The 25,558-nt window shown below is 41.7% G+C and overlaps 1 protein-coding gene across 2 annotated transcripts in view; it reads right to left on the reverse strand.

Annotated features, from left to right (window-relative positions):
* Positions 1 to 25,558, reverse strand: part of atrn (attractin) — a 205,123-nt gene that overhangs the window by 58,540 nt on the left and 121,025 nt on the right. For both annotated transcript variants that reach the window (XM_051951584.1, XM_022191616.2), the window contains exon 26: positions 14,118 to 14,196. In XM_051951584.1, coding sequence (XP_051807544.1) covers positions 14,118 to 14,196 — 79 coding nt within the window. The remainder of the gene's footprint in view (positions 1 to 14,117; positions 14,197 to 25,558) is intronic.

Genomic DNA, 25,558 nt, shown 5'->3' on the forward strand with positions numbered 1-25,558 from the left:
CTTTTAAGCAAAGGGCAATATCACATTATTGTGTTACACAATGTGTGGAGATCCGACGCAAAAACTTTCGTTAAACGTCTAACTACTCAGTGTTGAACTAAAACGAGGACGGATTCAGTAGCTTATTTCTCGTCTCAAATGCGTTCAGAAATATTTTTGTGCTGAACATTTTTCGTGATAAAAGAGAAAGTTTGCGACCAAGGCGAAATGTTGGTTCGACGTTTCTACTTCACTGAAGGTCTGAAGGGCTGTTATGTGATCATCTAGTGGCCCACAAGTGGACCCACACCAAGCGGGTGACATTCAGATGCAGTGTGCTTCCATGCAAGAAAAAACTTCCCGATAGACTTGTAGCTTAAGAGTAAAACCTAGAGGGTCAACCATAGACTGTATATAAAGATGGATGTAGCATCTGGCTCCAAAATTGAAGCCCACCCGGAAGTGTCAAAAACTTGCAATATCACGCCGTCCGCAAGGTTGGCTCCAAAAAGCTTTTGCTCCATAGACCCCAATTCATTTTTGGAAAAAATCAAATTTGATAGACTGATGTTCTACAGCTCAGGATTGTTTTTCCCGTTAGTTTTCATGGTCAAAATGAGAGATCAGGTGGCCGATCTTAAAATAAATCAATAATGAATTTTAAATAAATCCTTAAAGTTGGCGGAGCCAGGGGGCGTGGCTATACTTGATTGACAGTCCCATTGACTGGTCCTGCCCGGAGTTGCTCTCCGGTCCAGCCTGTTTGATGACGCTTTTTACGTGACTGGCTCCAAAAAATCCAAAATGGCGACCAGGAAGTAGCAAAATCCGGGCTTCATTTTCTTGGCGTTGAAACCGATGGTTGACGTCACGGTTAGTTCACGCCTAGGGTCAACAAACTACTACTGCTGATCTACAGGTCCGTCAGCTAAAGAAGCTGAAGGACATTTTTAACCAATTAGCCAACGAAAATGTTGATTTTCATTGCCATGCAGCAGTGTGGTATCCATCCTATGTGCTACTTCTGGTTTGGTCTGTGCAGTAAACATTTTAAACTTCGGGACTTTCTTGAATAAATTACTGTAGGTCTCACTGTGCATATTGATTTACAATACAGAAGAGAAGGTGACAGAGGGAGCACACAGCTCTGCACATGTTCATGTACTAGTGCCATGAAGCAGCAGGAGCAGTCGGGGCCGCTGAAAGCTGCAGACAGGGTCGGTGATGGCGCGGGTCGGAGGTCGAACAGTTTTCTCCATCAACAGCGGTGGGATTGGACGGGGGCGGACAGGACAGGCGGGGATGGGACGGGAAGGCTTGGTGACACGGCCACCCACTCGCAAAATGTGGGTCAGCGGTTTCCGGTGGCGAAGGTCACGGACACAAGGACGCAGCCGTGGAACCATTTAACAACTTTATTGCCAGTTCTGATTCATCCTCACTCGCTGCATCGGATGGAGAGAAAAAGGGCAAAGCGGGGCCACTGTGTTTTAATTTAGTCTGTAACTATTTCAGGAGGGGATGATGTATTTATGCAGTTAGATAGGTGAGGCTTTAGCACTGGCAGTAAAAATGATTTATAATTTCTAACATGAAGGGTGTGTTTTACCAACTTGCAGTTTATTGTAACCTCAAGTGTAGCACCGGCGAGGGTATCGTGAATGTTTTATGTATCCATCATTTCCTTAGCTTTAATGAAAATTCAATATATAAATAATGTGAGGGATCTAATAATCAAATACGAAACACAAAGTCTTGTTTTACATGTTTTTTTTGGTATATTACAGTGAAAGAGAAATAGAGTAGCATAAAAATTGTAATATTTAAAGAAGATTTATTGTCATCTTCCCAATTCCAAGCAGTTGTGGGGAGTTTCTTTGCTCCCGTCTCATTTTTCCTCACTGTGGAATCATTTCTCATTGCAATATAAAGTCCTGCACCTCTACTGAAACAGAAAAAACGTGACTAGAAGTAGAGAGAACTCACAAATTTCTTTTGTTTCAGTATAATACAGTTATAATGGTATAAATCATAGGGGAAAAAAAAATAAAGTTCTGTTACCAATATTGTAAAAAAAACACCAGTTGTACACGACATAGATGCTTTACAACCTACTTTCTTGCAGCCTCTACAAACTTGCTGATGTTTCCCCATGCTGAATGGATCCTCCAACAACTTGCTGACAACTTGACATGTTGTGTTCAGTTTATTGCACAACTACATTTTATTTTGGGCACAATCTCTCTGATTCTTTTCCATACTCTGTCTATGTAAACACTGCCTGCAGTTCAAACTAAAAGTCTCTGATGTGGATCTGGTACAAATGGTTTTGTGAAGGGAGTCTGATGAGAACTCACACTGTTGAGCTTCTGACTTATTTTTTAAATTCTTAAAGTAAGGGCATGTAAGAGAAAAATACTTCAAGGACATTTGGAAATCTAGCTATTCTGTCTGTTTTTATAGCTGCTGGCACTCATAAATGGTTTAATTTTGTCCATATTTAAAAAGATAACATGCCTTTCAAACCTACTTGAAGGTTTTCAGGTTCAGAGGGTTAAAAACTACAGAAATGCTTTGTCATGTCGCTCACTGATATCATGGCAGGCAAAAACGCACAAATGTAGAGAGGCATAATGAGCTGAAGCCCAAGGACAAAATATGTGCACCGAGATGCTCTTGGCATGAAATCATAATAAAAATGTGAAATCTGGTGCGCGTTAAGATCAAACTTCAGAGAGCGTTGGCACCTCTTGCTGCCCTCAATGAAGTGTTTACAGATAAGAATAACACTACATTTGATGTTTTTTTCAGAGACGAAATCACAGGTTAATGCGCTTAAATAAAGCGACTGCAGAGCGTTACGTCAGAGAGCGCAGGTATTTCACAGCACCCTGTCTAGTTAAGGCCTCAGATCTTTCCTCTGATCTGTTCCCATTCTTTGGAAACTCGTGCGTTGGACGATATACCTTCCCCTTTAAAGAATCATCAAAGAGAAACGGTGGCCGACCAGAACACGCGTGTTCGGAGGGTGAAGAGGGAGCTGTTGCCCTGCATCTATTAACACCCCGCATCTTGAGCTGCACAACATCTAATTGGAGGAAAATAATTTCACACATCCCGGGCCATTTAGCAGCTTCCCGCTCAGTTTGCGACATAAAAGCTGATATTTCCAACAAGGGGTGTGAGCCTTGACACGCCGGCTGACATTCATATTTATAGCCAAAAGGAAGGCAGCGGAGGGCGAGGTGTTGGACGAGGAGGGCAGCTTAATGGGGTAATAAATAAGTGGGGGTATCCGGAGACGTTTATGTCGTTTTCTTCCCTCCCTCCCGGTTGGTTTGCCTCTTGCGTAATGTTAGGAATCTACAGCACAGTTAATCATGTGGGGCACGGCGGCAACGATCAGGGACATTATTACATTCTGCATTTCTGTCAATACCTCAGGGTGCAATACACGTCTAATATGTCAGGTTATAAGTGATATATATGTGGGTTAGTGGTGTTGGATACATTTACACTTCTCTGTCATCGGATTGCTTCTGGAGATACAGTAAGAAGGGGGAGTGAAAAACTGACGATGAACATCAAAGTCTTACTCCATTGTGCGCCTTAAAGTAATTCAAAGGGGGCCTCTTTATAAATCAATGCACATGACTCAACTCTTACATGGGCAGGTAGTGAAAATCTGCCAAAACTCATATTCTGGCCTAAAAGCTCTTCTACAATCAAATGAAATGAGGCGGGCCGTCCTTAGGCGAAGAAAGTGAATGTGAAAGTGGTACCATTATTACAGTATTTTGCATCATGATGTATTACCCCTCTGCTAAATGTTTTTTTGGCTGCTTTAATCAGCTACCTTGCTCATCTCTATTCACAAAAAAAATTAAAAATCATCATTTGTGTCTGTTACAGGCCCTATAAGCTGCACCTGAAACCCGTCTGTGCTGCCGTAATTGTTGGCCGGCGATAAGAGAAAAGCTATATTTCTCGTCTCATGACTTAATCTCGCTTTCAAGATTAATTATGTGAAGGTAAATATAGGAGTAAGGCAGAAAAGACCACACAAAAGTCACCTCAGACCCGCTGCGCCGAAATGCTGCAGCGGGAACAATCGAGTCACATTTGACGGCGGGCTGCTGGCGCAGCGGTGGGGCTTATTGCGACTAAAAGGCCAGCGCCTTCCGTGGCATGAAATGGCTGCGGTCCTCGGGTCTGCCTAATGCCATCTGGCAGCTCCGGCTCCCTTCAAAGCAACTGTCAGGTCTCAAAGGAGGGCTTTGATTAAGACTCAGACACTACAGAGAAAGATGCGCACACATACACAGCAACATGTATGCAAACAGATGCACGGCAAACGTGAGGAGAAACGTGCACTTGAACACCTGCGCAAACAAGAAACGCAAGACCCCAACAGGTGGGAGCTGGTTGGTCCATCGGCGCCAGCAGGTGTTAGCCCACTTCCACATGGAGAAGAACCTCAAATATAAACGTATTTCTACTCGGGGATGGAAATGAACACTCGAAAACCTGTCAAGTGTGAGCACAAATGAGTTGTAGTGCACAACAAAGAGTGTGCGAGTCTTTGGCGCTGTTGTCAGACTGCAGGATGAATTTAGGAATCTTAAAAATTACGAAACGGAAAATCTTTTTGCACGGCGTCACATGTGTAAATCAGATCTGTTTTGGGATACGTTACTATGTTATTCGTCGTGTCCTTGAAGCTTCACCATTGCTTTATTGTAAGTCCATTTAAACTAAACCAAATGGACTGTTCTGGGATTATTTGTGACACATTATTATGGTTTCTAAGATGGACAAAACACTGTTTTTAAGTTCTGTCAGTAACCGTGTCAGTACTATTGTAAGTAACCACGATAAGTAAAAAAAATTAAGTCTTAACCAGATTGTCAGTGAAGAAAAATGGTTCAATAAATGGGCAGTTCAAGTTGAAACCAGCGTTTCTAGTAATTCTAATAATTTTGTTCAAATACAATATAGTGCAGGTGGCATTTTTGGTAAATATACCAACCTCCTAAAATCCAAAAACCTGCAATAAACTGTCCATTATACATCACTTATCAGAACTAAAAACTATAAGATAGAAAGAAAACATAAGATTCTCAACTTTAAGGTAGTCCTTGAACGTATCATGAGCGACAAATTCAAGCTCAAAAATTGGATACTGTATTAAAATCAACTGAAAATTTTGCCAAAAATTAACAGATCCCGTAAAAAAAGACCAAAAGTTTGGGCCTCCTCAGCTCCACTCCCGTGACTCCAACCAACAAATGCAAATCTATTTGCTTACAGAGAGCAAAAACAGAGACAAGAAGTGAGATTTAAAGGAAAAAGAAACATATCTGAGAAACCAGCACTGCTCAAATCCATATACAGTGGAGCTACTTGTTGGAAGTTACATTCTGCATGGCGAAACATCTTTCTAGACTTGATACAGATGTTTTTTGCCAAAAATAAACCATTTGCGCCAGATCCTATAGCCAAAAGAAACTCACACAGTCGAATAACAAATGTAGTGACTGTTCGACTGAACTGCAGGCAGTGTTTACACAGAGCAGATAGGAGACACGTACAGAAACATATTAGAGAGACAGAGCAAAATAAAACATCATTGCTCAATAAAATAAATGTGGCATGGCTCAAAAACAGTGAGCAGAGGAGCAAGTTGTTGAAATGTCTTTTAGAGTTGATATAAGGAGTTATGTGAAACTACAAAAATGGAAGGTAAAGTCAAATCAATGTCATCTAAGTGCTCAATTTTTTCATATGCAGGCATTCAGAAAAATGTTGTACATACTGATTGTTAATTTTTTTTAATTAAATGACAGTATATCTGTGTCATACTGCATAAAACATGAATTTGCGGTCATAAATCTGCTGTTTCCGTGAAGGTGCAGAATTTTATATTGCAGTAAAAAATGAGAACAGTGAGTAAAAAGGTGCAAAAAACACCTAGCAGCTGTTTTGGTTCACAGGGTTGATGTTAGCTTAGCTTGCATTATTGTAAATAGATTACATTATGCCATTACGATAAAAGGTTTCTATTTGAAGCAGCAAATACTTGGTATATCTGGTATTTCTGCAAGAAATCACAATCCATTTTACTCAAACAAATGTAGGTAGGATTAGCTTCTAAATAGCTGATTTTAAACCTCATAGTAGCATTTTAAAGCTAAAGCTAACTCTTCATAAAGAGGCTAAACTCCCTAAAGTTGGCTGATAAGTAACTGAAGGTAAGAAGCTTGAGACTCAAGGCCTTAAACATCCATGACCCTGCAGCGACCACATAAAAGGCAGCGGCCACCGCTTACCCCCATCCTGCACGGCGCCTAAGTGAGGTGAACGTGGGCATAATTAGATGCAAATGTGTGTCACTGTACAGCTGATGCAAGTGGCGGGCAACATGGAGGGAATGGAGGATGAATAAGAGGAAACGAAGCCTGGAGGGACAGTGCTGAGAAGAACAGAGCGGTCCTGATGTCAAGGAAGCAAATGGTTGTAACGAAGAGAGCCGACCTCACGGAAAAAAAAAAAACATGATTAGCTTTCTGTTTGCGTAAATTATGTGTCACGTTGTGTTTACGCAGCACATGCGTGAAGGCAGGTCCGCTATGCTGCTGGAACGAGGTTCTGCAACAAATTAGAACTGTTTTTATGAGAATAATGTCGTCGTTTGAGAGGAAAATCTGGTTGGTTTATGCCGCAGCTTAAAAAGACTCCACTAGATTAAGATCAAGTGGCGCGGTGAAGGTCTGCAAGCACAGAAAAAGTGGATTTGTATGCAGTCGGCAGCAGTAAAACAATACTTTTCAATGCTTGCAGATAATCATAAAGCAGTGAATAGACTGCAAATGTCCAAACGGGATTTTTTATGCACATAGAAAAGTGAATTTCTCTCAGAGTGGGTGTGGAGAGAGGCGGACACGAGATGCCAAAAAACCTACCGCTGAGCGCTTCTGAAGGAGTCACAGTCCTAATTCAACTTGACATCAATGATAGGAAGCGCTCACAATACAACTAATGTTGTTTTCACAGAAATGACCAGCAAAGCTGCTGCGTCAGTGCAGTCGTGGCTATATTTGCCTCTCTGACTGACAGAAATGACTGCGTTTATTAACCGGCTTGTCTTGTCCACGCTGAGGATCCTTTCTACAGAGAAGCACTCGTTAAAGAGAAATGAGTCAGGGCTTTATTTTCTGAAATGCGACGCAACGCCTCCTCTGTGCTGTATTAAAGCTGCACTTCATTTGTGCAAATTACTGTTTTGGCTCTGAAAAACAATTATCTCGGATCATCTCATCCGTTGCTGTTGTGGCTCAGTTCTACAAAAAGGAGATATTTTTAAAAGCTTCATTTGGGACAGCTTTCCTTTTCTATATCTAATGTTACTCCTCCATTGATATTTCCAAGAAAAACTTAAAGACGTAGATGTTTTTAATGGATTTTGGCGATGAATATTTTGTATTAATTTCTATTTTAGAAATTGATCTTACAAGATGCAATCCTCTGTAGCCTGTGTAAGTATTCTATTGTGATTTTACAAGTTTTAAGGTGTTTATGTATTTATATTTTGTATGATTAATTAGATTTTTATGTTGTCTGTCTGCTCAAAATGCAAACAAAAACATGGAGAATACTTTGAAGTTGAAAAAGCTTAATGAAATGAACAAAATAAAATGCCAATTAGATTTAAAAAATCTCATTGATGTTGGGTTTATAGAGAAGATAATTAAAGGACAGGTGGTAACTTTTTGTCTCCCCCCTTTCGCTTTACTATTCCATTTCATAACCCTTTTAAAAATTGAAAGAATTTAGAAAGAAAACAAAATATTTGGAAGAAGTCAAAGTTTTCTCCTTTAATAGACTATCCACTACAGTACATGGAGACGCCTCTACCCACTTACTCTTTTGCCTGGCTTTCTTTTGAGCAGCTTTTTTGTTGTCATTTTTGTGTCCTTTTTCAATAAATAAATCTAAAACATTTAACACTGATCTGTATTGAATTCTGCAAAGGGAGTGAAAAGTTGGTTGAAATGTGCATGAAAATACTGACGCACTCATCTCTGCAGGGACTGAACCTGTTATAAGCTGCAGTGTTAAGGTGCAGAACGTGTAAAAAGGTTATTGTAATGCAGAGTTTCTCCAGATCTGGTTGGAAATGAAGAGTTTTGAACCCACTACGATACAGGAAGTCACATCCACCACTGCATTGCACTGATATTGTAGAAATGTTTTGAGTTTTGTTTGGTTTAATTAATAGAAACACACCAACAAATTTAAAGTTTGATGATCTGTCATGCATTGTTTCATTACTTTTTCCTGATGTTTTCAGGTTTTGCTGTGATGCTGATTGGACTTGTCGAAGAAAACGGGTCATCGGGATATGAAGCCTTCCAAAAGTGCATCATTTCCCAGCATGCTTCAGCTACACATAAACAAATCTTCTGCTTTCATGAAGTAAACATTCTAATCACTTTCGGGGAGCCCAGGCTAGTTCTGTTAAAGTCATTTTAGAATGTTTTTCCAGCTGCTGGGGATTTTAATTTTCAGCCCCAGCTTCCTGTGGCCTCTTAACAAAAGGTCCAGTGCTCATTTTGTGCAAAGGTTGGACTGTGGAGAGTCCAGCTGGACGGAAGAGCGAGCGGCGTGGGTGCAGGTGAAGGGGGGAAGTTCAGAGGCGTCTGGGGGTGAGGCGGATGACGGCACTCTTTGGGCCAAGGTTGCAGCAGCGAGGCCCTTCAAAGCCAGCATTGAGCACATCATCGGCTCATATGCACACTCCTACATGCACACAACTACTGCAAAGGTGGTCCAAACCCCTTTGGAAGCACAATTAAAATGCATCGTTTTAGGGAGTGAGTGTCCAATATGCAAAAAAGAACTGCACTCCCACTTCTCATAGTTTTCACATCACTTTAGTTAGCTTACCAACTCCAACGAGCAAACACCAAGTTTGTCGATCTGGCTGCAGAGTTAAGCAGGCCAGACTGTCGGTTAAACATCGGCTGAGCCTCAGTCAGTGGAAGACTGAGATCTGGGCAGAAATAAAATAACAGAGAGACTCTTCAATAATGACTTTAGGAAGTAAAAGTGACAAACTGAGCACATCAGTCTTCTTAGGAGGTATAACTTCATCACACGGTTTTTAAAAAAAGGCGTATCGTAATATATTTTCTAGTCTTGTTTCCTGATCCTCAGGTGTGATGTCTGATGTATGAGACTCTCCGTGTCGTCTGTCCCTGCAGCGTGGAAGTTTAAATGTTTTCCCAAAAACATCTGAGACGCTTAGAATTTAGCATTTTCGCGGAATTGTTAAAGACCTGAAAATTTGGATTTTCAATCCTTTGTGGAGCCCGCTGCGGCGCTTCCCACAGTTTGGCAGATTGCTTTGGCATCCTCTCTTCAGTCCTTTCAAAAAATTATTGACTTTTGAGCTTTCTCAGTTGACTCAGTGCAGCTTGAAAGACACCATGCGCCGTACCATAGGAACAATTAATCACGCTCGCTGCACTCCAGTAATGTACTTTCAATGGCTGACAGCTTAAAATGAAATGACGCTTTCTAAAAATGAAAGTGCCGACTGCCAGAAGCCCCGCCGCTGGTGTTCGTCAAGTTCTGGGTGTATCGACACATCTACAGGTAAATAAGCACTTCATTTATACGTCTATGGACAGATGCTGCTCCAGTTGCAACATCTGTCTTACTTGATTCAAATGTGGCACTTAGAGACTCTACGGTTCAGTATTTTCACATATTCTCAGCTGTAAGGGTTTTAAAATCACATCCAAAGTGTAATAAGGCACCATTTATAACATCAGATGTTTAAAAAATCATGGGTAAGAGGGTGTGAAGATGACCTGCAGTTAATATAATTTAAGGTTTTTTAAGTTTAGTTTAGAAGAAAGCATGACAAGAACTAAATTTACCAGTGATAAAGGCATCTATTGGACGCTGTCGGTCAGGAACATGTGTGCATTAATGAGGGAAAAAAGGACTAAAGGGGTTGACCGACGCTCTTTTGCTCCAGTAATTGAAATATTGCCTCATCTTTGTTCAGCTGTAGGTAACTGTGCGACATCCATACGTACAATCTGCAAGCCAAACCAGATTATAAATAGGTCTGACATATCACTGGGTTATTCTGACATATACTACGCTTGTCAGATGCATGGACAATGTCTCCCAGTGGCGGTAGATAAAGCACACTGGTCCTTGAATGCAACCTTGATGAAACATTCATCAGCGTTCGCTCTGAGGTCAGTTCTGTTTGCAAGAGATGCCGTCATGTTTGCTCATTCTGGTTTGTATTCTTGGTTTTGCGGTGGAATTTATGTAATAAATGTTCTTGAATGAGGCTTCCCTTTTAAACCGCCAGAGAAATTGGACAGCAAGAGGAAAGCTTCATCACTTAGGGGCATTTTGATAGTATGATTTAGGTCCACTTGACTCCTTAGAGGGAAGGGTCACAGCAAATCAGTACCGAGATGAGCAAAATGATCACCTTGACCCTTTGAAGAAGCCTTTCTATTCTAATGGGAGTGACCTTTTCCAGGATGAAAATGACATTTTTCATTGGACACAAGGGTCACTGAATGGTTTTCTAGTCTAAAAATGATGTTAAACAAATGTTATGGCTTCTTCACAGTCACCATATCTCAACATCTATTGGAGTGCTCTCCACGACCATCAGTAAAACACCAACTCTGGGGCTATCTATTGGAGGAATTATGCACCATCCCTGCAGTAAAGCCTTTTTCAAGCTGTTCTGGTGGATCAAAACATTATTATGACACTATACATTGGGTGTTCAATTAATCTGCAACGCATCTGTGTCTGCTAGCTACCTCATAAGCTATGTTACCGGCTAATAAACCTATTACTGATGACAGAGGCTTGTTTACGTATCTGAGGTTTTAAAATTATTTGAGAACCGATCGACTTAATCTTTCACACTGCAGAGATTAACCGTGTGTTAATAGGACAAAAGATCTGTAGCAAACACTGGCAGCAGGAATCCGATAATTTCCAAGCAATACACTTGTAAGTCCCTCAAGGGTTCTGGCTTCAGGGTTTGGTATTTTTGCAGCTGCTGAATACAGACAAGAGATGCCTTTTCTCTGTTTGTAACCAGCAACATTAAATACTAAAACTACACCATTGCCCTTGGAATTTACTTCTTAGCCTCAGCAGTTAGTAATCCTCGCTTTCAGGATACAGTGCATATGAAAAGTTCTCATCCTCCTAGGAAGTTTATCCTTTTCATAACTTTTAAACACTGAATGATTGTCAGTTTATTTAGTTTTTTTTAGACAAGAATTTACAACAAAAAGACTCGTGTCAAATCAAAACACATTTGTACAAAGTAATGTCAATAAAGAAAAATAAAATGTAAAGGAAGTACGTGCCTAAATATTTGCCCCCTTTATATTAGTATTTGGTGGATACACTTTTATCTACTGTTATAGCAATAAGCCTGCAAGGATATACTATTTGAAACTATGTCTGTGTAGCGTTGACTGTTTGATTTGCGTTATTTATTTGCGAAATTTATTTATCCCCCCTCCCCCCAAGTCTCAGTTCTCTTTCGGCTGCATCAGGTTGACCTCCAGGACTTCTCTAGACTTTGCTGCCTTCATTTTACCCTCTACCCTCTCTTTACCTGGTGCCGTGAAGCATCCCCACACCATGATGCTGCCACCACCATGCTTCACCATGCTAAACATGATGTCTAGTCTGACAAAAAAAAGCTCAATTTCGGTCGCATTACACCAAAGAACCTACTTCCAATTGAGTCTCTGTGTGTCTTCTGGGTAACTCCAGTTCAGATTTAATTTGTTTTTTTTCCCCCAACAGTGTCTTTCTCTGCCACTGTACCATAAAGTTTGACTGACAAAGACCAGACATCAGTCGTTCTATGTACAGTCTCTTCAGTCTCAGCTGTTGAAGCTTGACATTCCTTCAGAAGAGTCATAGGTGTCTTGGTGGCCTCCCAAACTGGTCTCTTTCTTGCATATTTGTCTTCCGTATTACCTTAATTTCTTAATGATGGATTTAATTCCACTTCAAGGGATATTCGGTGACTTGAACGTTCTCTTGTATCCATTCCCCGACTTATGCTTTTCAACAACCTTTCCACAGAGTTGCTTGTTAAGTCTTCATGGTGCGGTTCTATAGTAGGAGTGCTGATTCACCAGTACTTCATACGACAATCACTTGAGACGCATTCACTGAACCTGTGCTGAATAAGGTGAGTCATTTTAAAGGGGGTGACTACATATGCAATCACTTATCTTACTTTTTTTTTAATACATTGACAATACTTCACCTCTGTTGTCACTTTAACATAAAATTGTTGAGTTTCTTTTGTAGATTCTTCTCAAATAGCCACTTTAGATTGACTATGAGTCAATGCTGAAAAACAAACGAGGAAACCTTCCAAGGCGGTGAATGTTTTTTTATAGGCACTGCACTATCTTGTTTGTGTGTGTGTGTGTGTAGGGGGGGGATACATTCAAATGACTTAAAGTCACCGAGTTTAAATGAGAGGTTCGGGCTATAGAAGTCAGAATAGATTCAATCAGTAACTTTAAAAGCATTACATCGATGCATTTTTAACACTCTGTCCTCCCCGTTAATGTGTCGTAAGTGGATGTGGGAAAAACAATGGACGCATGCTTCACTATAATGCAGTCACAATACGTGCAGCTTCATAAAAGACCAGAGGATGAATGTCCGTTTTACAATATTAACAACAGGCAAACACTTAATGGTTGCAGTCCCGTTGCGATTCAAATGATTTAGCGTGCATTTAGCGTGTTCACTGATGAACCAGGAGCACTGCAGCAATTAGAGAGGCTCTGCGGCGGCTGATAAAATGTGTGGTGGGCAGGATGATCTCTTGATACTTCCTCCTGATAATGAATGGTAAAAACACACATTAACCAGCCGCTACGAAAAAATAAAACAACAACAACTCAGGCCTCCATTAGATAATTGAAATTCACATAAGCAGCAACAATAGTATGGGTTTTGAAAATTTATATGAGTGCGCAAAAATGACTAAAATCCAAACCGAGTAGTTCCAAAAAGCTCCTAAGAGCAAAGACATAAATTGCAAAATCACACCAAAATAGCCTGTTCTGGTCTTGGTTGTTGTGTTTTCACAGTTGAGAGACAAATATCATGCAGTATGTGGTGCTGAAGTCTGAAAACTAACAATAAACACCTGAAAATGGCAAGCGATGGTGATGTCTGAATATCTGGAGCTCCCTCCTTCTTTTACGGCTTTCCTGGCAGTATAAATGACTTGTTAGCGCTAACTTCCTGCAAAGCTAAAAGGGCAGAAATTACAGTGACACGATGTGATTATACAGTACATTAGCTTAAATATTTGCATTAAGAACCAGCACAGGAAATGTGGATGTAACAGCTCGGTTTACAATCACATAATTCTTTGCAATTCTTTCTTTTTGCACCAAACTAATTCCATTTAATCCATCAGATAACTCAACGCTCGCACCAAACACAACCGACTGTGGGTCAAATGAGTGGCTGTGGAGCTAACAGTGCATTTCCTGAGCAATTTCTTTATCCACGGGAGAAAAGCAGTTTTAAGGGTAGAAGTTGAATTCGAGGGACGGTGAAGCCGTCGTCTGTGAATTTTCTGCCCCTTGACACAATTACAACCAATCTCCCTAACGCAGCCGAAGCAGTTGAAGGAGAGGAAAACGCATACGAGCATCTTGAAGATTGACGGGAAGAACGGTTAAGCGCAAATTTTCCCGTTCTTCTCACGTAAACGTGTCTTCTGATGGCATAAGTGGATGATTTAAGCTCATAAGCTTGAACATATTCCAGTAAAAGTCTGGACAGCAGTACCCATCAAAGAAAACACACCACAAAGTGCGCCACTCCGTGTTGCTGCTGATGCCCTCAAAGTTTGCGGAGTATTTTTACACTTCCAAATGCAAACCCTCAGTTTATAATCTTTTCATACTCCGCTGACCAGGGAGCTCGAACAGCAACATCAAAAATAAATAGAACCAGAAATGTGCTTATGTGGTAGCAGCAGTCCCCCACCCTCCAAATAAATCAATATTTGTTGTAACTTTCGGACTTACCTCTCGTCGCCGTGACGCCCAGCAGCTCTGTTTGATCTTCCAAACCACGGCGGCCACCAGGAGCAGCGAGAGGAAGCAGCTGTGGGCAGACAGGGAGGGAAGACGTGAGTCAAAAAAGGTTGAGAAACACCGATCGAGGCAGAAGAAGAGACGACGAGTGTCGTTTTCTGTCGTACATAAATGATGAATATTCATGTGTTTTCTGGTCTGACAGCAGTTGACAGAAGAGTTGATTCCAGCCCACAATGATCGGTATTATTATTTAATGAGCTACAGGTCTGCAGCTCATTCACCCAGCTTGGTGGGTTTTTTTTTTATCCCCATGATAGAAAAAAAAAACATCTGTAGTTCTGCAATGATACATACAGCATTTTGACACATCAGCGCCATGTGTCCTGTCTGTACTGGAAATCCATCACTCCCTTAGAGCTAGACGGCTAGCACCAGATGCTAAAGAGGTTATACAGTAAAAAAAAAAAAAAAAAAAAAAAAAAATCCTTTGAGAAGCAACACAGTCCTTTTTTGTAAACTTAAATGTCTGATATTTTGTTCTATTTCGCAAATTAATTGAAGTCTCGTGTGAGAAAAAAATGTGTTTTCAGCGAAAAATACAGCTAATATGTTTTATTTTATTTCATTGCTGTTTAATTCCTGGATCTAAATGGGCTGTTTTAGTGTTTCAAAGCTTTAAATGCAGTTACATATCTACTGTCTCCCACTTCAGGAAGAAAACTGTCTCTGTTTTTCTTATTCACAAGGTGCAAAACAGTTCATGGCAGTAAGTGTGAGAGATCAGGACTTTGTGACTAATATACATGCAAATATCACCAAATTCACATCACAGGTCGGGATTTTGTTTGGTGATTTTGTTGGACAATGTTGTGGTGTTGAAAGCAAGATTTACCAATTCAGATCAGCAGCTTGGACACATCTCTGCTGGGTAACTAGTAGTCCTAAAGGACTGCCTTTAAGTTTCTATTTCATACTTATTCCACTGACAACATAAACAGAAAATATGTAAACGACGACAGCCTTTTTGGGGATTATGCTGTATTAAAATGCAGGATTTGTGAGCTCAGAGAGAAGCTAACTGATGGAAACACTAGTTAAGTTTAGGTTGAACTGAAGAAACCCACCCAGTCCTTGTTTTTGGTGTCAAATTCAAGTTTTCAGTATCTATGTACGTCTCTCAGCCTTCTACTTTCCACAGAGTTCTGAGCTGCATACAGACTGCCAAAGCCAATGGGAACTTAACAACACTAGCTGTAAAACATGCTAACACCGAGTATTCTCCTATTGTTGCGTTGACAATGCCATTAAAAACAAAACGAATCCTCTGGATATTCAGTTATTTAGATCCTGGGAGTGCATGAGGACTCTTGTGTTCACTTGTGCAGCCAACAACACACAGAAATTCAATAAAATTCTTACTGAACAGAAAAACTGGAAGGTTTTCTCTTTGAGAAGGCGGCAATAGTACACAACAACATATGATACACATTAAAGGAAGGATTTTAACCATACGAGAACTTTAAGACAAGATTCAAACACCCAACCTGCTTTCAATGATGCATAAACTGCGACCTGGTGTAGAATTAAAACTACCAGAGTAATAAAAATAACTGAGAATGTTGTCATGGTGTCACAAGTTAGAAGGCGTAAGTGCTAAATGTCAGACAGAGGAAGAAGCTGTTAGGAAAGAGTTACACAAGGAGCAAAAACTGCAGACAACACTTTGCACTTTCCATCAAATTGCCATCAGCTTTGGGAGAAGCAACACAGATAATTGTTGCCTGTTTAAACACCTTGTATGAAAACACCTCCATCCTCTGACACATCTTACATGCATGAAGATTATTTCCTGCCACAAGCTTATTTCTGGATTATTCCCCTCCTCTTTTCCCATCTTGCTTTGTTTTATTCTGCAATGCGTTTTTTTAAAAAAAACAAAAAACGCTTTTGCTCGAGCACTTAATGTTTTATTTTTCTGCTCCATTTCCAGTGTTTTCCACATTTGCGCAAATAAAATATACAGAGAATCAAAACCCCGAGTGTTCTTTGCACTCTACACAAAAACGCCTTGAGGTGACACGTCTCGGAGACGTGATTTGTTAGCGGTGTCGCGGCGTACGTTCATGCGTGTGTGCCATTTCCCCGGCTTCCCAGACTTTCCCTGACTGCACTCAAACGAGGCAAACTGTGCCTACGTGCTCGCATGTACATCTGAGGCGTCATCTCCAGCAATCTGAACTCCACTTCCAGCCTGTCACGGCTCTCGCTGATCTTCTGTCGGCTTCCCTGCAGTTCTCTGGCCCAGACTTCCCATGTTTCAGCTCACATCAGTGTTGGCACCTGCTGCTGATGAGCCAAGTATCAGCAGCAATGATGGCAAAACGCCTGAACACAAGTGATCCAAACACTGACTTACAGTTTCCTCCGGGAAAAACATCGACTATAAAAAAAAAAAAAAAAAAAAAAAGAGCGAGAACCTCGACATTAAACATTTACTGTCATCTAGGACGGCTCTATTTTTTTTAAACAAAGTCTTCCCCAAAACTAGAACTCCATTTGCGATGCCGTTTATTTTCACACGCACATGGTTCCGTTTTTAATTTCCGAGTCAACATGCTTTGCACAGGGAATGGTTTTCGATTCAATATTGTGTCGAGCAGTCCTAGCGGGCTGGAATTTGGTTGGTGTTGTCGTAGCCGGAGGCAATTTTTATCAACACAGCAACACTGCTGGCAGACTGCGAGAAATTATTTGTCACATTAATTGAAAAGTACAGAATAAAGTCATGTTTTCAGTTATGCTGCGCTCCATCATCCTCCAGGTCTCTGTATTTGCTGCAATATTCAAAACAAGATTATCCGATCAATGGGCGAAGAGGTAACTGTCTTTGATTATGTGTACATCTAAAAACACAGAGGCTGGAAACTGCTCACTGTGACTTTTTTTTGCTTTATTGTTTCAAGGGTGTCCTCTTTTTTTATTATTGTGCGAGAAATAATGCATGTGAATTCACTTTCGGGGGTGTGAAGTGGATTTAATCACGACATTGAAGTGTAACTTCTTCAGACGTTTGGGCCTTCCAGCGAGACCCGTCGCAAATTTCTCTAGAAAAGTTTCGCCACCTTTCCAATCTAAATGCCTTTGCCCATTTTAATACCGGCTGTGATGCGTACAGATCTTTATTCATCATTCCCACCCACCAACCCCGCCTCATGCCCACCCTGTGTGACTCTTTAAAGAGGCATCCATTCAAAAAAAAAGAAAAGAAAATTCCCTTATCTCTCCAGGCTGAAGAGGACTCTTAAGAGATCCATCTGTTCAGCCATCTTATTGATCTGGCTTCCTGCTCACTGCTTTAAGAGTGACATGGTGCTGATGAATGACTCGCGTGAATATATATCAGCCTCGCATCAAAGGCCTCCCACCACAGCGGGAGAAAGGCGAGAGAGGACGGCGGGAGACGGAAAGACAATGAGGCGAGGAAAGTGGACGAAAGCGGCGAAAGACAAAGACATGAGAGATGAGAAGCTAAAGTTGGAACAACGGACAAAAGGTAGAAGAAACACGGAAGACCTGGGACTAAAAGACAGAGAAGGAAATGTATAGAAAGCAACACCAGATAGATGGACGCAAGCACAAAGAGAAGAAGACGCAGATAGAAACAGACAGAGCTGTGCGCTTCATTTGATCTCAGCCTCCACAAGGGAAGCCGGCCAAGTTAGTCAGGCTTCAGCTCTCACCTACCCCCAGCTGCTCCATCGCAGCGAGAGCTCCCGCCTTCACAGGGAATAGAAATGAGCATCCACCGGCAAAAAAACCCTCTAACAATCACACTTCAACCTCCTCGTTTGAAGCGGCGATTGTCTCGTTAAGCAAAACACACGACGACGCTTTGAACTGCACGCATTGAATTCCGGGGGTGACGTCTTAAGTGGACAGTTAAAAGGAGAGACGTTGATCGGAAGCGACAGAGCAACTGGTGAGACAGTGGACCCCAACGGTTTCTATAAAACTCTAATGAGTCAAAGCGCTGAAAGCAGGAAAAGCTTCAGCGTCGTGAACTGAACCCATGAACTCTCCACGACTTGGAAAACTGATTTTTTTAAAGCTGTCACTGGACCCATTTTCCCATTATTTGTTCAATACTGTGCCAAATATTCACCTGAATCCTCCAGAAAATCTTCTCACTGAGGCCCATTTGTTCCCCAAAGCCTCAGATGATTTTGTTAAAATTGCTGTTACTTCTGTAGAGATTCATGTAGCTCCGTGTAGCCTGGAGGGCAGCAACACCCACTCCTCACTGCAAAGAGATCTGTCTCTGCTGCGCCTTTTTAAAAAAACACGGCTAACAAATAGAACAAAAAATATGTTCAAGGCATGTTCAAGAAAGGCTCAGTTTAGTCAAAAATGCCAGCAGTGTGGGCAAAATAAGGAGCTTACAGGCAGAATTTCTTACCCTAGCCCCTCAGGTATTAGAAACTTTACATCATTTTATCCAATTTTTGTCATAATTAGTGTATAAATTCTAGAGTTATAACCAAAAAATGTGTTTTGTGACCCCGTTTTGGATGTAATCAGTCCTTTAAATGGCGGTAATCATTGCAGATCATTGCCGTACATATGGGCCAGCAGGGAGCCCCTCCAGTGGGCTGAGTGGGCCATTATCACGTCCATTTAATGTAGCTTCAGTATCACCTCAAATAATGGAGGTGGAGCTGCGGGTTTGCATTGAAAAAGAAGGGGGGGGGGGGATAATTTAGAGGGGTGAAGGGGTTGGTGGACATTCATCCATGAGACTTTAGTTTGTGTACCGTACTACAATTACCAAAACAACAAGCTAAAAAGTTCTAAATGAAACAAAAACTAAGAAATAAAAGACTGGGGACATGAACCACACATTCTTTTTCAGTTTAAAAGCAACTGGTGCTCAGAATTTTTGTGCAAGACTCAACAAAAAAAGGTAACAATTGCAAAGTTTTCATTAGATTTCTTGTAGTCAGTTGCCAGTATTGTAGAACCAGAATCTTAGGTTTCCATTTGCACTCTAGAATATAAAAACTGTAAATATGCTACAGTTTTGTTTACCATTTTCTGAGTTAGCGATTACTGATTAGCCTTAACACCCAGTTCAGCTGCCAAATGACTGGACAGTAGTTCCAAAGTTTCATGAAACTAAGGAAAGACGTTTACGGCTACTGATGGACTTGCAAATTCCTGGGCAGTAGAGTTACGAATCAATGATCTCTTGATTGCTAAAACAAGGTGCAGAGGACATTGATTATGATGCGGATTATGCTAGTGACTTACAACAAAAGCAGCTCAGTTATATTAGCTACTCAATTACAGAAATGTTGTCCTCGTAGACTTTGGATCCTCTTGAGTAATAGAACTTTGGGTGGAAGTCATTGACCGCCACAGAGGTCTTTGTCATGGTGCCCGTTGCTAGCTAAAATCCTACGATGCTTTCTGTTTGCCAACACGGGACTAGCCAATGTTCGAGTGACCGCCTCCTCTCGTCACCAGGTAATACAGCTGATCTACTACACATTTTCTGTCTTATCAGTCAATATGTTTAATCCTCCTGTTAGGTTCCTTTCTCAGGAATAGCAATGATGTTCCTGTTTGACCTGGGGCATGTTTAATTATCCAAAGATGTCAGAAACCACAGAATCCCAATAATTATTGTTTATATTTCATTATTAACTCCATCACTAACTGTTTCAGTCAATATTTAGTCTAATGGTGTTCTTTACCTCTCACAGATCATGCTTCAGTGAGGATTACTCACTTATTCTTAATTTTAAAAAATGCATGTTAAAACTTTTTTAATTGGAAAGACCTACATATAAAATACAATAGTTACACATGACATTGATTTTTCCAAGACACATCTTCTGTTCAGGATGGGTTTGCAAATATGCATAGATGTAAAATGAACCATTTTAATTTCATATGTTGAATACATTGATTAAACCAAGAAGAAGAACCTTCATACTGAGAGATATTTTTAACATTGTTTTTAATATTATTTTTTACTTTAAAATGGGTCAGTTTGGCCTGCAGCATAACAAGAGGGTTAATAGTGTGTCCAACGCAGAATATCCAGAATATCCTCCCATATCCAGCAGCATTTCACAGTATGCAGGCCGGCATGCTTTCTGCCCATCCTGGCCTGTGCAGTCAAACCACATACACGGTGATGTCTCAGTATTCACTTTGTAAGAGCAGCTGCAGTACATGCAAAAAGGAAAAAGTGTGTGATTTGGAATGCAGGTTATGTTTCATGTATGTGAATTGCTTTGTGGGGGCTTTCTACACATCCTGGCTGTCATCCTGGTTGACTGGCGTGGAGCTCCAGCCCTCATGCCTCCCATCGCCTGCCCTCACGACTGACTGGACCGCTGTCCAATCAAGCTGCACCTGGGTTTAAAGATGCATCTCGTCTGTAGGTCTTGGCGCCTGTAATTTATCATGTGCAGGTCATTTGTGTGCCTCTTGTTGTCCAGTATATCCTGCAACACTTGCTAACAGCTTATAGTTTGTCTTGATCTGCCAGCTAGCGGTTACTTGGTGCCTTAATGTACTGCAGCTACTTATCAGTGGATACTAGTGGCTCAGAACTTTGATTTATCTAATGAGGCTCTTTTTAGACAGCCTGAAGACTGGGCTAGCTTTTCCACTAAACCCACACTCAATCAGGAGATCTTCAGTTAGGCGCAGTAGAAGCAGAGGTGATGCTGTTTTTATATTTCAGTTTAGTTGTTCTATTTTTGTGGATTCTTAGCAAATTAGAACACTGCTACCTCTCTTTTGATTTTATTTCTTTCACTGATTCAGCAGCACCTGCAGGCCCTGTTTCCAGTTTTCCCTTCTTTGTTAGTTAATTATATTACTAAGCAATAAGTAACTTTGCTAAACCAAGAACAACTGTTTTATTTTGCCCTTTAAACCCTAGCAGAGCAGGGATACAACAGAGGTAAACTCCAAGCATAAAGGGCATGAGTGCAAACCTTTCTTGACCAATTCAGGTTAAAAATGATGGACGTTGTCCATTTCAGCAGCACACTGGAGTGTTGAAATAGAGCCAGAGTGAGTGTATTATAGCCACGGGCTGCTGAGGCCAGAGAGGTGAGCTCTGACGTGTCATTGGCTAACCTGACAGCAAGAAAGCACACACTCACAACAGCCACAGGGCAAACACCAACACACTGGTTCTGTTGTCTACAGCCAGCTGAATACTAATCCTGCTGCTCGCCTGCCACTGGCTTTGACTCCGGGGTGGGAAATGAAAACTGCTCACCGGCCAAGCAGCATTTCATTTTCACGATAACTGATAAGTTTTGTCTACTGGACCACACACAACCCAGCAGTGGCTCAGAGGTCCCATTCTGCCCTGCACTTGTCGCCACTAAACCCTGCAGCGCTGTGGGGGTGGGACCCTTCCGAGAAAGTCTAAGCCACCTGAAATAGAATAAGGGCTGAACATGCTGCAGAATACTAATTTTGCTATAATCTGTGCAGCTTTATATTGTTTGTTTACTCACTAGTCTCACAATGGGAGCTGGGGAAAAAAAATCTCATTTATGTTTGATAAGGGAGACGGAGAGCAAAACCAAATTTGGCATGTACTTACAGACAGAATGGCAGATTTGCTACCAAAAAAGCAGCACGCTGCAGTAGAGTGCACACTGAAGTATAGCTGAAGTTGTTGAAAATTGTTATGCTGCTTTTTTGTCCTCCTTGAACGCTCAATTATAGATGTTAACTAGTTACAGATAATTCCAACTTACACAGACACTTATCAATTCACCTCGTAACACTTAAGAGGAAAACCGAAGCTTTATTTGACGTCAAAACATTACTCTTCAAAAACTAGACCTTCAGTATGGAAGGATTAATCAATAGCATGGTGACACACATAATTTTTAATCATATATTTGACCTCTGGGGCTCTAGCAGTGCACTGATCATCATATGTAGAAAACTATTCAAGGCTGAGAACTAAAGATGGACTCATTATCAGCCCATCCAGTTATCAGATCTGATATTCAGTGTTTTTCTGAACATCCTTGATGTTGTTCCTGTTTATTAATTCCAGATATAATAGAGACATATAAAAATGTGCTATACTAGCTCTGATGCAGCAACTTCTCTCTACTGTCAATCAGCATGGCAGAAAAAAATGGTGAAAAGTTCTCCTTCAATTAAGCGTACGTAAAACACAGAAAAAGAAGTAAAACAAGGCTCCATGCTGGGTTATTTTCAATTTTTATCAGCATGTATCTGTTCTGTATATGTTCTGACATATCTTCCATCAATAGCTCTCCTGATTATTAATAATCTCCACTCCAGGAGCTTCAAGGAAAAGTAACTGGACTTCTTCTTTTAGGTTCCTCAATATGTTTTACCTCCCATGCAAGAGGCATCTTCAGTCCTAACTGGGTTAGAACCAGTTGGAAATGAAGAAGCCTCCCAGATCAGAGTCTAACTGGGTTTGAATTAGCAAAAGCTAAAAAAGTCTTTCAGGTGAGAAGTCTAAGTGGTTTAGTACCAGTTAGACCTGAAGAAGCTTCTTGAATGAGAGATCTAATTGGATTAGAACCAGTCAGAAATGCACAAGACTACGGGATTACAGGCATAAAACTGGGTTAGAACCAGTCAGACCTGAAAAAGCCCCTTAGATTACAAGTCTAGCTGGGTGAGAACCAGTTAGAACAAAAGAAGTCTCTTGGATGAGACATCTAACTGAGTTAGAACTGACTAGAAATGAAGAAGACTCCAAAATGAGAAGTCCAAATGGGCTAGAACCTGGTACAGCTGAAGATGCCTGCTGGAGAAGAAGTCTAACTGGTTTAGAACAAGCTGGAACTGAAAAAAAAACCTAAATAAGAGGTGAAACATCTTTCAGAACTTAAAAGAGAAGTCCATTTTCTCCTAGAACTACCATGACCTTGATGACTAAGCATCTACAAAAACAATAACCAGTATCAGCCTTGAAAGAAAGCATATCGGTCAAGTACTACGGAGAACTTGGTAAAGGTGAGTTGGGACGGAGCATTGTACTGGCTGTCTGATAGGTTATCTGTAAGGAGAAGCAGTAGCGACAAAAACTCAAGGATAAAAACAAAAGCTGCACTGAAAGGGACAAAAGCTGCTGAGGGAATATGAGGATTTAGAAATTGATCAGTGATAAAGGAGCAGATTCTTGCGCAATTTGAGCCTTCGCACCTTCTATCCTGAGCAGGTAAACAGACTCGACCACAAACAATACACTGAAGAAATAAGGGCTGCACCGCAAGTCACAGCTTATAATATTTCAGTAAATTCTGCAGTGGGGCCTGGCACATGAACAGTCCAATGCCACTTGTTTTTTGTTTTTTTCCCCCTCTGTTTCCCCCCCTGCAAGCTTCGGTTTTGCTTGTGCAGGCCTGCCAAGACGTATTTCCACAGAAACTGTGACATGGCCCCGAAAGCTCATGCGCTGGGATGGAGGAGGAGAGTGGACACGAGGCTGATCAGATGGAAGAAAAGACTTTGCCTTCCTCTCGGGACTCCCCATGAGTGTGTTACGGCCCTGTTCACGTTCCTGGTGCTCTCCTCCCATCTCATTACAGGTGAGGAAAAGGAGGAGGAGGAGCAGGCAGCGAGTCAAACCCAGTGATCTGACTCATTTATTATTAATCGGACGCAGAGCGGCTTTCAGCTCCTCAAGGACCTATCAGGAGGAAGGTTTAGCCGCGAGGCGCTTCTTGCACTCTCTCTATCTGGTCCATCTTCCACTTGTATCTCTCTCTGGCTCCACACTGATGACCTGACAATGAGGTCAGATACAAAGAGAGAGTGCTCGAGAATGCATGAAAGGGAAGGGGGGAGATAGATGGTGGGAGATGGAGCAAGCGGTGGAGAGAAGGGGTGAGGAGTTGGAAGAAAACGAGGCAGCAAGGAAGGCAGGCAGGGGAGGAAGATGAAGGGAAGGTTAGAAATGTGGAGAGAATAAAAACGGAGAAGAAAAAGAGCAGGGAATGGGAGAAAAATGATGCAGCAAAGCAGTGAGGTAAACAGAAAGGCAGTTTTGCAGCAGCAACTGTTCAGATAAAGATGGAGAGAGTCGGAGGAGGCAGAGAGTCACAGGGAGATAGAAACAAAGGAGTAAAAAGCTGGGAGAGAGAGCGGGGATTGTGACACAGCACCGGCAGCAGCGCCTGCTGAGCGCCTGGGGAGGACCCTCAGGACAGACAGCCGGGGTTTGAATGAGCCTTCGGTTTCTTTCTGCCCCCATCTCTCTTTCTCAGGTGTCTCGGGGGGTTTAGAGAAAGTGAGCCTGCTGTCACTCTGCACCACAAGGAGCAAGCTGAGGGCAAAACTGCACCAAGTGTTTGCACGTGTCGCTCTGACTTTGAAGTAACACGTGAGCGAGCAGCTGGGCTTCCAAAACATTTAGAGTTAAACGAATATTGGTTTTCAAAGCACAGTGGCTTGGTGGTTAGCACGTTCGCCTTGCAGCTCGAAGATCCCTGGTTCATGTAACGGCCTTTCTGGGATCTTTCTGTATGGAGTTGGCAATCTCAAGTTTATTCGGTAATTCTAAATTGTCTTAATGACTGTTTGTCTGTACATGTAGCCCTGTGACAGACTGGCGACCTGTTCAGGATGTCCCGTCTTCACCCTAAGTCAGCTGGGATAGGCTACAGTCCTCTCACGACCCTAATGAGGATTAAGCAGTGTATAGATAATGGATGGATGGATAGTTTCCAAATTTCTTATCTACAACAGTGTGTGAAGAGAAGACAGGAGTTGCAACTAACCAACAACTAGCTGCACCTTGTGATCCCTTACAGTAAGGAAAAAACTGCTTATAATTATGGCTGAATGATGTGGAACAAAAAATGACATTGCGATTATCCATTAATTTTCTTCCACTCATCTGGGGTCAGGTCGCGTTGGTAGCAGGTGAAGCAGTTTATGTCAGAAGTTCCTCTCCCCAGCAGCTCTTTCCAGGTCTTCCTGGGGGATGTCAAGACACTTCCAGGTCAGAATTGATGTGTAATCCCTCCAGAAAGTTCTGAGTCTACCTCAGGTCTATTCCCAGTTGCACAGAAACCACCAAAGGAAGTCGCCCAAGAGGCCTTCTGAAGAATAACCACCTTTGGCAGTGGTGGAGGGGTTTGTATGTCCCTGTTGAGGGAGACTCACAAGGCAATCTGGTCCAAGGGAAGAGACCAGGCAAAGAGTGATTCAAAAGACCACAGTGATCTCAAAGACAAAGAGTAGCACAGCCTCGCCTGGAACAATGACAGTGGAGCCCCCATTCTGGAGCCAGGCCCGGAAGGAGAGCTCTCCGGCAAGTGTCTGGTGGCTGAGGCCTGGCCTATGGGGCTTGACTGGGCACAGTCTGAAAGGCTTTATGGAATCCGCCAGCTGCAGGGCGA

Source organism: Acanthochromis polyacanthus, chromosome 1 (genome assembly GCF_021347895.1).
Source record: "Acanthochromis polyacanthus isolate Apoly-LR-REF ecotype Palm Island chromosome 1, KAUST_Apoly_ChrSc, whole genome shotgun sequence".
Lineage (NCBI taxonomy): Eukaryota > Metazoa > Chordata > Actinopteri > Pomacentridae > Acanthochromis > Acanthochromis polyacanthus.